The sequence below is a fragment of the Lycorma delicatula genome, chromosome 6 (genome assembly GCF_047948215.1).
Source record: "Lycorma delicatula isolate Av1 chromosome 6, ASM4794821v1, whole genome shotgun sequence".
NCBI lineage: Eukaryota > Metazoa > Arthropoda > Insecta > Hemiptera > Fulgoridae > Lycorma > Lycorma delicatula.
In genome coordinates, this window is record NC_134460.1 from 71,302,125 (window position 1) to 71,316,484 (window position 14,360).

At 31.1% G+C, this 14,360-nt stretch overlaps 1 protein-coding gene across 5 annotated transcripts in view; it reads right to left on the reverse strand.

Annotated features, from left to right (window-relative positions):
- Positions 1 to 2,083: 2,083 nt before the first annotated feature.
- LOC142327131 (anoctamin-4-like) overlaps positions 2,084 to 14,360 on the reverse strand; it is a 206,218-nt gene continuing 193,941 nt past the window's right edge. For 3 of the 5 annotated variants that reach the window (XM_075370027.1, XM_075370025.1, XM_075370028.1), the window contains 2 exons: positions 9,922 to 9,991; positions 7,877 to 8,028 (listed from right to left, as the gene is read on the reverse strand). In XM_075370027.1, coding sequence (XP_075226142.1) covers positions 7,927 to 8,028; positions 9,922 to 9,991 — 172 coding nt within the window. In that variant the 3' untranslated portion in view covers positions 7,877 to 7,926. Of the gene's footprint in view, positions 2,336 to 7,876; positions 8,029 to 9,921; positions 9,992 to 14,360 lie in introns of those variants that run through there. The other 2 variants (XM_075370026.1, XM_075370029.1) reach the window with 2 other exon arrangements.

The window sequence follows — 14,360 nt, forward strand, 5'->3', positions numbered from 1 at the left end:
GAAAATTGATATCTGTTCTCGGAAACATCTACGAAAAAATTAAACCCATCGAAAGGTCGGTCATTTATATACTGAAAGACAAAAAGTGCTCATTAATATACATACGGAAAACCAAAAAAAAGAAAGATTTAAACTAGAATAAGGACATCTTATATTATACGGGAACATCTTTATTATTATATTTTTTTATGGTTTTTTCCGGGCGAAAAACACTTTGATGTTATCATCGCCCAGGTTCGATATTTGTTCTAAAAAAACTGCGACAGTTAAAAATACTTACAAAACTAAAAACCCCGCCACGCAAAAATATATTTTCAAAGTAAAAAGCCTGTTACGTAAGTTAAAACCGAAATTAATAACAGATTTTGATAATAGAAACGTAATGTCTTACCTTTTTTGATATCAGTATTTTTGTTAAAAACAGTTTTATTTATATTACACAAATGTTTGTTTTTTGAGCGGAAGAAATTATATCTGCGAGACTTACCGTACGGTTTACAATTTCATTGTAGTTTTTTTGGATATATATATATACACGAGTAAGAAAAAATATTACACTATAAAAAAAATTATGAAAATTGCAGCATCGAGCTTTTAAAGAAGGTACCATTAAATATCACTGAGGACTTATTAGGAATCAGTTTGGTTCTAGTTCAGCTAACGAAAAATTAAAACCTATGTAAGTTACTGGACAGTAACAGTAGAAAGAACTGCAATCCTTAAGCGGTGAGGAAAATACTTTTTTTTTAAGCACGCCGACAAAAAATGATTATTCGACCGTTAGAAATTATTACAGTAATCGTAAACGTAATTGAGAAATTATATAAATAACATTTATACCTATAAATTACAATATTTACAAAGTTTACGACGGGAAAATATATAATACAAGTGGGATGTTGAAACAACTAATTTGTGAATAACAATCTACGTATTCGATCAGATAAGAGAGAACGCTACGTTCCCGGTACTGCAACATTCGAGATGTATGTCTACGACAATTTCCGGGCTCGCCCGACCGAAGAGACGCGAATGACATTTGAATGATATCAGATGATTTCTTAGTCCTATTCTACATTCATTACTGCGTGTGAAAGAAACTGTACCACGGATAATAAACGGTGAAAACGTTCACCTTTTTCTTTAATAAACGAGTATTTAAAACGTTACGCCTGTTTATTTCAGCTACTAATTTACTACTTAATATTTCATTTATTATTATTTTTTTCACGAAAAAAGTCGTAAGAATATTAACAGATAATGAAACAAATCAACATAACTGGTTCATATACTCGCATAAACATACACGTGCAATTATTTATATGTTCAGAAACAAATAAAAAAAAATTTAACAGTTCTCACAGGAGTAGTAAATAATGTGAGCAGTGATTATAATTAAACTACGTAAGGCAAACAAATAAAATGTAGACTTGGATAGAATGTTGCTGAAGTCTTCTGGCACTTTGTAGTATTAAAAATTTAACCCTTTCTTCTTAGCGATATAATTTTATTTCTACACTTATTTTCTCTCATTACAAGAAAAATATATACAATTATAATTATAAGTTATAAAAAGGTTTACCAACAATTATCAGTAGTAACACACATTCTAGCGCTTTCAGAAAATGATTTTCATCTTCAGGAACATACGATATTTAGTTATGTATGTAATAATATTTATTTCACTATTAATTATGTTATATAAATAAAATAATACTTGTATAAATACAACTGATCGTTAAAATGATTAAAATCAAGTCGTAATTCATTTTGTCAATATAGTAGTCTCAATTGTTATGTTTACTGCAAGGTAATCTGTTTGGCCAACATAGGAATCAACAATTATTTAAAATTTGTTTGAAAAATTAAAAGAAAAATAACTCGTGTTCTATCAACAAAACTGTTTTATTTTGGATCCAAAGACCCATAAATTCTTCCCGATGCTTTTTTTCCTGTTTAGCCTCCGGGAATTACCGTTCAGGTATTACTTCAGAGGATGAATGAGGATATATATATATATATATATATATGAGTGTAAATGAAGAGTGGTCTTGTACAGTCTCAGTTCGACCATTCCTGAGATGTGTGATTAATTGAAACCCAACCATCAAAGAACACCGGTATTCAAATCCGTCTTTACTAGGATTTTAACGTTGGAACTCTCAACTTCGAAATCAGCTAATTTGCGAAGACACGTGTTCACTAGACCAACTCGGTGGGTTATCTTCCCGATGCTTGACCCCTAAATTCTTACTTTACATGAAAAAATGCAGTTCATTTGGGTATACCGTAGTTCTTCGAATTTAAGACTCGCCCTAAATTTAGTAGATAATTTCTGGAAAAAAAATAAAAATATTAAAATACTGTATAATTTATTTATTATAAATTACAAAAAGTCATAAGTATTTTGTACAAATTAGTATTTTTCATTAAGCTCATCCTATTCTGAAAAAATAAAATAAAAAGTTAAACAGTAGCTATTAATAACAAATTATTGCATAATCTAAATATGCAGTAAAAACCTATATCGAAAGCACTTAACATTATATTTTGTATTACAGTACCTCAAACGTAACGTAGTTAGCTTTATAATTACGGTATTTTATCATTAATCACAGTAATTTTTCGTTAACTGTGTGTCTCGTTAGCTTTCTATGTTGTTGTCCGAGTCGGACTCATTTACGTCACTGTGGTTCCAAAGTACATTATCTTCAGAACCATCCAATGCATTCGACAAGCAGCACTTCACGAATGACTTTTTAACTATTTCTGATGGCAAATCATTCCAACTTTTCGAAATCCACTCTACAACACTAGCTACTGAAGCTCATTTAATATTGCCGCTCGGTGTAAGGGGATGATAGTTTTCAGTCATCCAATGATTGTAATTGACTTGTCATACCACCAGGAATTACAAATAAATCGCATTTTACATTTGTCAGTTTTCTTTTAATTGTTGTCAGACAAACGACCACGAAAAGCATCCAACACTAGCATACTGTTTCGTTTCAGAAGTGTCCACCCGGTCTATGTTCCCATGTACATCCAAACCGAAGTTGGACTAGATCGCTCGTCATCCAGGCGTTCTGTCGAGCTCGAACAATTACACCATCACAAAACCTTTTTTTTGCAGTTTTCCTGATCAGAATTACATATGGCGATAATTTAATTCCGTCGGCAGTAGCACTGAATGTAACAATTACTCTTATTTTCTCATATCCAGTTGTTTTCGTCTCCTCTCACTTCCGGTATAATTTGGTGGCATATCAGAGAACACAACTTTTCATCAGCATTACCGATCTGACTGAGGCAATATGTTTATTTAATCGTATATCGATTACGTAATGTTGATATTGCCCCAATTTACGCTCATAATCTGATGATAACTTCTGGTAAATGGAGGTTCTGCGAAGCAATGGAAGACATTGTCTTTTCATGAATTTCCACGGCTAGCTTTATATTGAAGACCTTTATTCCTCGCAATTTCTCTGGCCTTCAACAAAAGTCCATCTCTTGTCACTGGAAGACCTTTTGTGCGGAGTTCCTTGAAATAGGCCAAAACAGAGGCATTGATTTCTGGATATTTCCATTTTTTTGGTTCCGAAAAATATTTTTTCATTCGTTTACAAGCAAATAATTTTTGTTTCATACTGCGCCACCGACGCACATTCGCTTCGTTAACCGAGAATTGTTTACCGGCGGCACTATTTCCTATCAGCGCATAAAATAACCTTGCGTTTAAAGTCTGCGTCGAATGTGAAACGCTTTTCCATTATGATGAATGGTTACAAAAACCCAACAAGTAGATAGAACGGAACGGTTATAAAAAAAAACGTACCGATTTACAACTACAGCAGTATAGCATGCATCCTGTCGAATGGTTAGACAGGAAACGTCAAAGAACGTTTATCATGCATAGAGCATATGCACAAATTCCAGAACGATAACTCATCACTAAATTACAATGTCAAACTGTTGAGATTTACAGCTCTTTGAGACGAGCCATCTTTCTAGAAATTTGTGTACATTCTACGTAAGTTGACATGTTCTTTCACGTTTCCTCTGTGGTCCCCATTCGATGTTGAACAGGCGTATGGATTCAAAAACTTCAGCTTTATACATACTAACTATACGTTTATGTTAAATAGCATTAGACCTCCAACTGAAGATGCACCTGACATTTTGACCCTTTAATCTGTAAAAAAAAGGTGCATCCTAAATTCGAAGCAATACAGTATTTCTCAAATTTGGTGGAGAACCAACTTTGCATCACGTATTTCATTTGTAATAAAACCATCTTGTGATTCAGTCAGTACTTTTTATAAGCCGAAATAGGAGTTGTCTGAATTCATTCGCAGATTGTGACTTGACATGAAAGTTCCACATTTTGACAAAATTATGAGTAAAAAGGAATTCTAAAAATGAAACCAAACTTTATGTTGACAACTGGGATCAATGTTTACAATTTTTTTCTGAATAAATTAAAAATTTAAGTCCTCAATTTATATTTTTTTCTTGTATTACTTCAGAGGATGATATGTATAGGTGTAGACTTGTACAGTCTCAGTTCAACCATTCCTGAGATGTGTGGTAAATTGAAACCCAACCACCAAAGAACACTGGTATCCATGATCTACTACTCAAATCCATATAAAAGTAACTGCCTTCACTAGGACTTGAACCCTGGAACTCTCGACTTCCAAATCAGCTGATTTGGGAAGATGCGTTCATCATTAGACTAACCCGGTGGGCTACTAAATTGAAATCTAAATTCAATTTATTTAACCACAATATTATATTCCATTAAAAAATTATATCTATTATAATGTGGACTACTTTTGTTGGAGGTTCATCCACTCCTTTCAAGGTGTGAGCAAACAGAATTTTGAAACCACAGTGCTAGATTGATCTGTTTTACAACGTAATGAAAAATTAGCACTTTAAGTGGAAATAATTTGGGTTATTTAAACAATACATTGATTTTTTTAAATTAAATTGCCATTAAAACAATTTTAAAACTACATTTCTTGGATAAAATTATGACAAACATAGGAGTGAGGAATGCCACAGATCTGTGTCTCTGGATGTTATTATGTCTCCACTAAGGTGAAGGAAGGGAAATTTATTAAAGAATTCATATTCTATTTAAGTGACATTTATTAAGTTTCAAAAAAACAAACTTGAATGAATCACGTATTCATGAGTTCAATCACATATAAAATTCAGTTTTCAATTCCCTAAAATTAGATTCTGATAAATTTATAAAGTAGTAGTCAAGCACGTAAATGGAAACAAAATATGAGACAAAAACTCAACATTGAGAAATAACTTTTAAATATAAGAGGCTAAGTCAAAAAGTAAAATGAAATTTTGATTTCCCTCCCAATCCCATGTATGGCAGCAATGATTGTTCTGCCAAACTCTTATCAGCTGTTCATTGAAAGTATTGTTTCATTGTTAGCTATTTGTAATTGTGTTTAAAATGAGTGCTCCTTTGTCTGTATACACCAAGGAAGAAATGCAAGCACTGATAAGTTTCCTCAGTTAAGAAGGGGTGAAACCAACAGATTATTTGTCGAATGCAGCAGCAATATGGTGAGTGTTGTTTGAGTAGAAGTAAGATCTACAAATGGATTGAACACTTTAAAAATGGTAGGATTTCTCTCTGTGATGAACTGCAGCAAGGTAGGTCTTCCACTTCAAAGACTAATGACAGTATTGAAGAGGTTAAACAAATGATTCTCGGTAATCGACGAATTGCAGTTGGTGACCCTGCAAGTGAGTTGAATATATGCCATGACTCAACATTTTCAAACATCCATAATCTTTAAACTTTTGAAAAATTTGTGCTTGCTAGGTTCCATATCATTTGACCAGCATCCACAAAGATAATATTTGAAAATTTCCCAGAAGCTTTCGAAATGTTACAAAGATGAAGGAGACTCATTTCTTAAGCAAATAATAACAGTTGCCAAGACATGGGTCTGTCACTTTGAATCAGAGAGTAAACGACAAAGTTTTGTGTGGAAACATCCTTCAATCTCCCACAGCAAAATGTTCAAAACTCAGATGTCTACAGGAATGGTGACGAGGATGATATTCTGGGATATGGAAGGTTAACTTTTGGTTTACTTCACACCTAAAGGTGAATCAGTGAACAGAAACAACTACTGTGAGCTACTGCATTTATGAAGCAAAAAACCAATCAAAAAAACATATTAAAGTTTCCAAAGGCGTAATCTTTCTTCAGGATAAAACTTGACTTCATACGTCCAAAAAAACCGTCCTTTGCCTTCAAGATCTCAGTTTTAAGCTGCTGGACCACCCTCCATATAGTCTGGACCTGGCTTCAAGCGGTTTTCATCTTTCTGGCTCATTAAAAGAGTTGCAAGGGAGTGAATTATATTATTTAATAATCAAACAAAAATTCATGCACATTTGTGTAATATATATTTTGGAAATAGCATTTAAGGATATGTTTACAAAGTTAACATTGTTACATTGCTGCATGCTACAATGTCATGCAATGGGTTTTTTTTGTTGTATTTTATTTTTCATTATCTAATTTATTTTCTTTGTCAAACTGATCTTTTTGTTTTATATTTCTAACTGAAAGCAGATGTTAAAATCGTTATTTATTTAATTATCAAATAAAACTTCAAAAGCAGTCCATCAACTATTAATATAAGTCCAGCTGGCCACATTTCATAAAATTTTGTTTACTTTTCTTTTATTTGTGAAATAAAATTTTACATATATTATATAACATATAATTCTGAAGTGAATCTTTTTAACCTGGTAGTTTAATTATATCTATGATTCAGGAAGTATTACTTAAAATTGGTAATAGTTTGAAATAATATAAAATGCTAACAAAAGAAGTCACAATCAATCAATCAATCAGTTCCTGTAGATCATGAACTACATCACGTAACTACAGTTCCTGTAGATAATATATTCATTGCTGCTGATATGACAAATACGGCAAGAATGATTATGATGTCTTAATACCATTATGATCTGTAGGAAAAGAATTCTGACATCATGCTGCCATACATAGAAACATGATCTGTAGTAATAACTTTAACTACATGAAAACAATCATGTAGTATAAATTACATTCCTAATTTATATATAAAACAGAAAAATGTAATCAACATATTAGTGAAACCATGTGGTGATGTGATGTTATTGTTGGTAGCAGAAGAATTAATTATATTATAAACAATGTAACACATGAGCATAACGATTTCAAAGAATACTCAATAAATGTGTTAGAAAAAAAATGACTATGAAGTTAGTATTTAATAGTTAATGATCATACATTCAGTTCTATCATAAGGATAAATAAAATACTTGATATATAATTTGTACAGAATATAAAAATTGATATCTCATACCAAACCATTAGTGAAAAAGTAACCTGACAGTTATCTCGTCTACTCATCCTTGTCTAAAAGTACACAAAAATTCATTCTTTTTCAGGAACTAAGAAAAGGGTAGATTCAAATATTCTCATTTAGGAAGGCACACAGAGCCATCAATGTTTCTTTTAAATGTAAATGGGGGTTTCTAAATCAATGTATCAAACAACACTACGTTGAAACCCATGAATTAAAAAAATTTAAATTTTCATTTAAAATTAATACATCATGTCATCATCAATAAGCACATTTGCAATTTTAAAACATAAAATCATATTTCTCGTGTTTAGGAGGAACATGTGCTGCTAACTGCCAATTTTTCCCTTCTCCCAATTTTCAGAACCTGGCCCATATAAAAAATATTTAAGGACTAACAGTAGTATATTACATTCCTTATTAAATATAACAATACAAAAGGATCTTCCTATATAATAAAATAAACAGAGTATTTATAATAAAAATAGTTTAATTTGTATAAAAATGAACATCTCTGTTATGATTATTATAATAAATAAGGATCTATTGAGACAAGTGAATCCTCATCATTGCATTTCCATATCCAGTCAGATTTTACAGCTTTAACCTTAGGATACGTTGATACAATCTGTAAAAAAATATGATTCATTACAAACAGAAGTAAAAAAAAAAGGATGTTACGAAGTATGCAAGCAGAAGGTATAGAAAAAAACCAGTAGTATCATGTACAGTAAAACAACATTTGTAATTTGGTACATTGTTTTAGCTTAAGTCAACGTATGAATTTTTCGTAGTCAGAGATGCCCTAATTTTCTCCAAACAAGAAATTTGCTCACATACTGCCTAGATAAGCACGGTTCTACATAAATAGGTTGACACATTCTCCTTGATTATGTATGGTATGAATCCTTCAAGGAAAAATGTAACACACAGTACTGGTGGGATTGTGGGTGATGATATATGGAAAAATATACAAAATATCAATTTTTGATGACTGTAACCTTTGAATATATCTTTATTCAAAACAACCACGCATCTACTATACCTACACACCTGTGCAGTACACTTCAAACTTATATGAATTTACTCTTTGCCTATTTGTTTTTAATTTAATGTTAGTCCTTACATTTACCTTTCCCTTGGAAATTTCTAAGCGATAGAAGATTTGCATCCTGTTGTTTTTCATTTATCTTTTTAACCTCTTAATGCTTTTTTTTGTCTTTGAACACTACTACCAAACAATTTTTTCTCTATTTCATGGCTACTTCCTTTTTTTTGGGTATTTTCAGAATTTTGCATTCTTATTAATAAATTAATATTAACAGACCATTTGCTTTTGTTTCCACATAATGAAAACCTGAAGAACCTTGATCCAGAAGAAGTCTTTAGTTGCAAGTTGATCCATCATTTTACAGCACCTTATTCAAATAGAATTTCCTTACAAACCTACCCAAGTGGATCACACAGATAAGATTATATGGACTTTATGGATGATAAAATAGCATATTACATTTGAGCTCTAATAGCATTAATTGAGGGAGAACCACCCTGGGGAAAATAATTAACCGATTGGACAACTTCCAATGGTTATTAAATTTTACTATCTAGTAAAATTTAAGGCATGCATCTTTTAAAATTGCAGCATACCACAGAGCATTGATATTTTCTTTTTTTTTGTGGGGGGGGGGAGGCGAAAAACACTTTTGTGTTATCATCACCCAGGTCAAAACAATAACAACTGATATTTTTTGTTAATGAGAAACTAAAGAACCAAATACTAAGAGAATACCAAAAAAAGCTATTATTTTCCCATGTGAGTAGCTGTTTTCCAGCCTGTAGTGAGGTAAGTTTGAATATTCCACGACACACACATACATTTGGTATGTAACAATAATTAAGTTTTTTAATAACTTTCTCTTTTGGCTTTTATGTCCAAAATGTTCCCCTCTAAAAACCAAGTGATTAGACATAACACAAAAATCTTTATAAATACTGTGATTAATAAATAAATAAAGCATTAAAATGTAACTAATAAAGTACTTATTTTTACACCAATGACTATGCAGAAAAACACAAAACACTAGAAATTAAACCTTTCTTTGTATATGAATTAATTTACAATTTCTAAGCTACAATTGCTATTCCTAAAATTTTGAATTCAACCATGAAGAATAAATAAGTTTCCAAAAATTTGCAACTCTTTTAGTATCCCAAATACATCCATTTATGTCAGTAAGAAAGCTACGGCAAAAGATAACCAGATGCAATATAGCAAAAACAAAAGTAAATAGAACATGTCAGATAAAGAATGGAAAAGATAGTGAAGACAGAAAATAAATTAAAAAGAGAGAGAAATCAAAAGAAGAAAACCAAATTGATCAAAACATCCATGTAAACAATTAAAAGAAAAAATGGAGTTTACTTACTTACTAAATTGACAGTAAATAAATTATAATCAAAAGATAAAATGCATACTAAAACTTAGCTTTTATATACAAAAGTACATAAAAGTAATACTCACTTGTTTAGCAATCTTCTCATCATCAGTAATAGCAAATTCGACTTCATCACATAGATTATCATAAATATTCCTAGCAACAGAAATAAGAAATAAATCATACTCTTTAATTCAATAGGTTTTTGGCTCTTCATTAATGAAGTAACTAAAAAAATGACACTATGATTCCCTAAATGTTTTACGTATTTTTGTCTAGATTATTCCAAAAAATTAACTAGAAATTTAGCGTTAAACAGTATAAAGATTTACTGAATTCATAATAGACGTAAACCATAAAATAAAATTATCATAAAAGGCAAAAATTAATGACTTTATCGCTATGTATTAATGAGACACATTACACATCCAAATGACTACATAATAATAATAATTTATATTTACAGGTAAAACAAAAAAAAAAAAAAACAATGTAACTCCACGGACTAATCATCTGATACAATACATTCAGTTACTGCATTTGATGAAGTAATGGTCACACAATCATAAAAACCTGGACTGTACTTTTTTGTTGAAGTGTGGTCAATGAAAATTAACAAAAAAGCAACATAAAAAAAATTGTTGAGAGGCTGCAGAGATACAGGACAAAGCAGAAGTGTTGAAAACATTTCTTATAAGTAATTATATGATAACAACATATGTCATTACATGACAATTCTGGGACACATACACTGCCCCAAAATTGTGATTACACGATAAATCTTGAATCTAGAGCTTAATTTTTCCTGAATTTTATCGTAAAGAGAAAAAAATTAATTTACAAATAAGCAGGCAGTAAATTTGACACTTTTCCATTATAAGCACCACTCTGAATTTCGTGTTTCTTATGGTATTTGAAATCTATATTAATAGTCAATGTATGACAGACACATGTTCTCTTATATTTTAGACAAATCTATTTGGTTTTTATTCTGCAAAAACTAAAAATTTTTGAAATTGTGGTGGCATTCATACAATGAAAATATGACTCTATTACTTTTCTACTTCAATGGTATCACACTTAGTAGCAGTCATTTTTCTTTGCTCATATTTCAGTACTATAACACCTGACCTAACTTTCTTAAAATCTGTGAATAATAGATAGAGGTTAAGATTATAACACTGTACGTGACTTTGTTAAAGTTTAAAAAATAAATGGAAGAAAGGTTAAGGTTCAGTCTGTAAATTTAAATATTATTTTTTCACATGCACACACAAACTAATGTGTATATTATGGTGCAGCATCAAAATCTGAGTTCCCTTTTATCATAATTGTTCTTATCAAGTAAATTAAACTCCAAACCTTTTCAAAACCAAAAACATATTATTAATTTTTTTAAAAAAATTGTAAAAAATCTGTTAGTGGATTTCAAAATTTTATAAAAAATAAAATTATAAATCAAACCATAAAAATAAAAAAACTTAAATATTTAATTCTTATAAATTTTCTATAAATGTTTTAAGAAATTGTCTCTTTCAATTTCTATTTTATTGTAATTATACTCGTACAAAGAAATGTATGAGTGCCATCTTCCAGAATAAACCTCATCAAAATTTTCTAAATTTTACTATTGCTACTACTACTTCTAATCTTACAAGTAATAATACTACTGTGATATAAATAGCATTCCATCGCGGTTTCGCAATGGAGATGCATTTCCTGTTATGGTTAGTAGACAACGTTTAGCCAGTTAGGGCAAGCGAAGCAAGCCCTTTCTATCTAGCCAGAGGGTTCTTCCCCTGAACCCCCTATTTTCCTGTGTTCATAAAATGCAGCTTTTTATAAATAAAAATTAAAGCCTATTCAATTTATAAAAACTTATCAGTGTACTGAAATTTCTTCAGAACAGTTTGTTCAGTACAGGACCCACTAATTGGTTTTTAGGTTTCCCATTATGGCTGTGATCATGAAATACATGATTAGAATTATAAACAAATTATAATCACAATGTTACCAAAGCTCATAAATATTGATTCAATAGCGGTAGCATAAAATGACAAAAATTTAAAAGAACAATTTCTTTTTAGTCCTTAAAATATTAAAAATCAAAAAACCTGAAAATGGTTTAGATATCTATCTGAAGAGTATTTGCAAGCCCAAATCGAGTGAATATCTCATTCGTCGGAAATGGGGAAAATTTTCAATTTTTGTTTGAAATATATTTATCTTTTCAAGTCAGATTTCAAAAATCCTAGGAATAGTTTTTAAATATTCACATGAAGATTACACACACACACACACACACACATACACCAAAAAATCAACTTTATATCTTCATTTGTTACAGAGATTTTAGAAAAAATATTAAAATTTAATGTTACTCCATTTTAACCCTTTAAATTATGAATTTTTAAAAATCCATTTTTAGTGTGCACTTAGACCATAAGAAAGTACACACAAATTTTCATGAATCTATCTTCAGTAGTTTTTGGTGGGAACTGATTATGAACAAAGAACACAGAATACTTAAAAAGCAATAAAATAATATTAAAAAATTAATTTAAATCAAGGAATTAAAAGTTTAATTTATGTTAGAATCCATTAGTTTAAATGAAACATTTGCAATTATTTAGAAGAAAATATTCCATAATTTTATATCTTGATGTAACATCCAATATTTCATTAGGTTTTGAATCAAAGAAAGATTGATTTATCAATAAAATTGCATAATTTATTCATACCGAATTAATCCTACACACATACAACAATATTTTTTCTACCTTTTTTGCTTGTTTTTCGTTTTTTTTTTTTTTAAATTATTTATTATTTTTGAAAAAGTATTTTTTTTTAATTATTTGGGATTGCTTATTTCATAAATTATATCTAATTATAAAACTAGTTTTCTTATCATAACTAGAAAAACACAAAGTAATCTACTGAAAATTTTATTTTCTGTTGATTTTGAAGATGTGGTTTGTTGTTCATTCTGTAAAGTATAAAAATGACAGATATGTTTAAAAATCACTAAATTTATGGTCACTGCCATAAAAGTCATCACAAACAGACCAATTAAGACAAGGAAGTAAACTAAGTAAGCATAAGGAGAGGTCAATGTTGGACAATGTACCAATCAATGACATGAATGTGTATTATCCATCATTCAGTAGAAAGATGTCCAAATCTTACCTCACTCTATCATTTTTCCTTGAAAGGAGCAGGCTGACAAATTCCATGAAATATGGTGGAAATATGGTAAAGTCTCCTAATATTAATGATGGCAATGGAATTTGTATAAGGAGATTTGATATATTTAGTGAATTGTACTCAGAGTTCGGTGAGAGATACAAATTGCAGATATGCAATTTGAAGGGGACAGAGATTTTTATAGCAAGAGCAGGAATGAGGGGAGCTAGCGGTATCCTTGTACAAATTGCAACTTGAAGGGGACAGAAACTTTTATAGCAATAATAGAAATGAGGGAGCTAGTGCTATCCTTGTAGCAGACACTCATTCTGAATGAAAATAGTAACTCCACCACTCTTTTTACTGTCTACAAAATGTGAGAAGGCGAAATTTGATTTCTATTTAGTGATGCAAATGTCTGCCGAGGCACTTACATAGGTGGCAACCCGACCGAGGCCTGGCTGATAACTGTGAGCTGTAATCAGTTAGAGGATCTAAAGACGACCTCCAGTAAAGCCCCTCAGGGCCTGGAACGGAGGGGGTGGTGTGGCGACCGGTAATCCCACAAGGTGGGTGTCTTTCCCCTGGAGACAACCCTGTGGGGTTGGGATGTCTACAAAACAGCCATTTTTCTCAAAGAAAAAGCCTCGGTGTTACTGCATCATGTTATAGAAGGTGTGTTTCATGAAAGCACATTTTTAATGATTCTTGCGCACGTGTCAATGCGGCACCAAAGCCTTCAAACGTTCCACTGGATAATGCTCATAAATACAGGTAACTGTACCTGTAAATCCAGGTACAGGTATTTACAAATAAATATATAGAAAAATTAATTGTAGGTGATCTGGTTTTTCTTTTTAGAATTTTTAATTTTAATAAACTGTGATACGCTATGGTCAGGTGGTTTCTCAACCATATTCTCCAGTGTACAAGGTGATTGAGGGGGAGATTTTACACAATGTGAAGTCACAGATGACAACCCAGGAGGTGTGATTTTGTGGAGCTTAGATGGCTTATCACCAGCTGTGTTTACTCCTGTCCACAAAGGCAAAACTGAGGACAGAAACTTTCAGAAAGATCCCATTGTTCATTTCACTACCTGCAACTACTGACATCTTGTTCATCTTAGTCAGTTCTGAAATAGCACCTGTAAGTAAAGCAACTTGATTAGATAACATCTGAACAATTTTTTTAGCTCATTGCAGGATCTGCATTATTACCTGCATCTGCTGAGACTTCTCTTGGTGTCATGGTGGCAAAAGAGATGTTTAATCAGGTTACGAGATTTTAGCATCTTTTTATATTCTCTTCAAATGGCTGGAAAAGAAAACTTTTTTTAGGA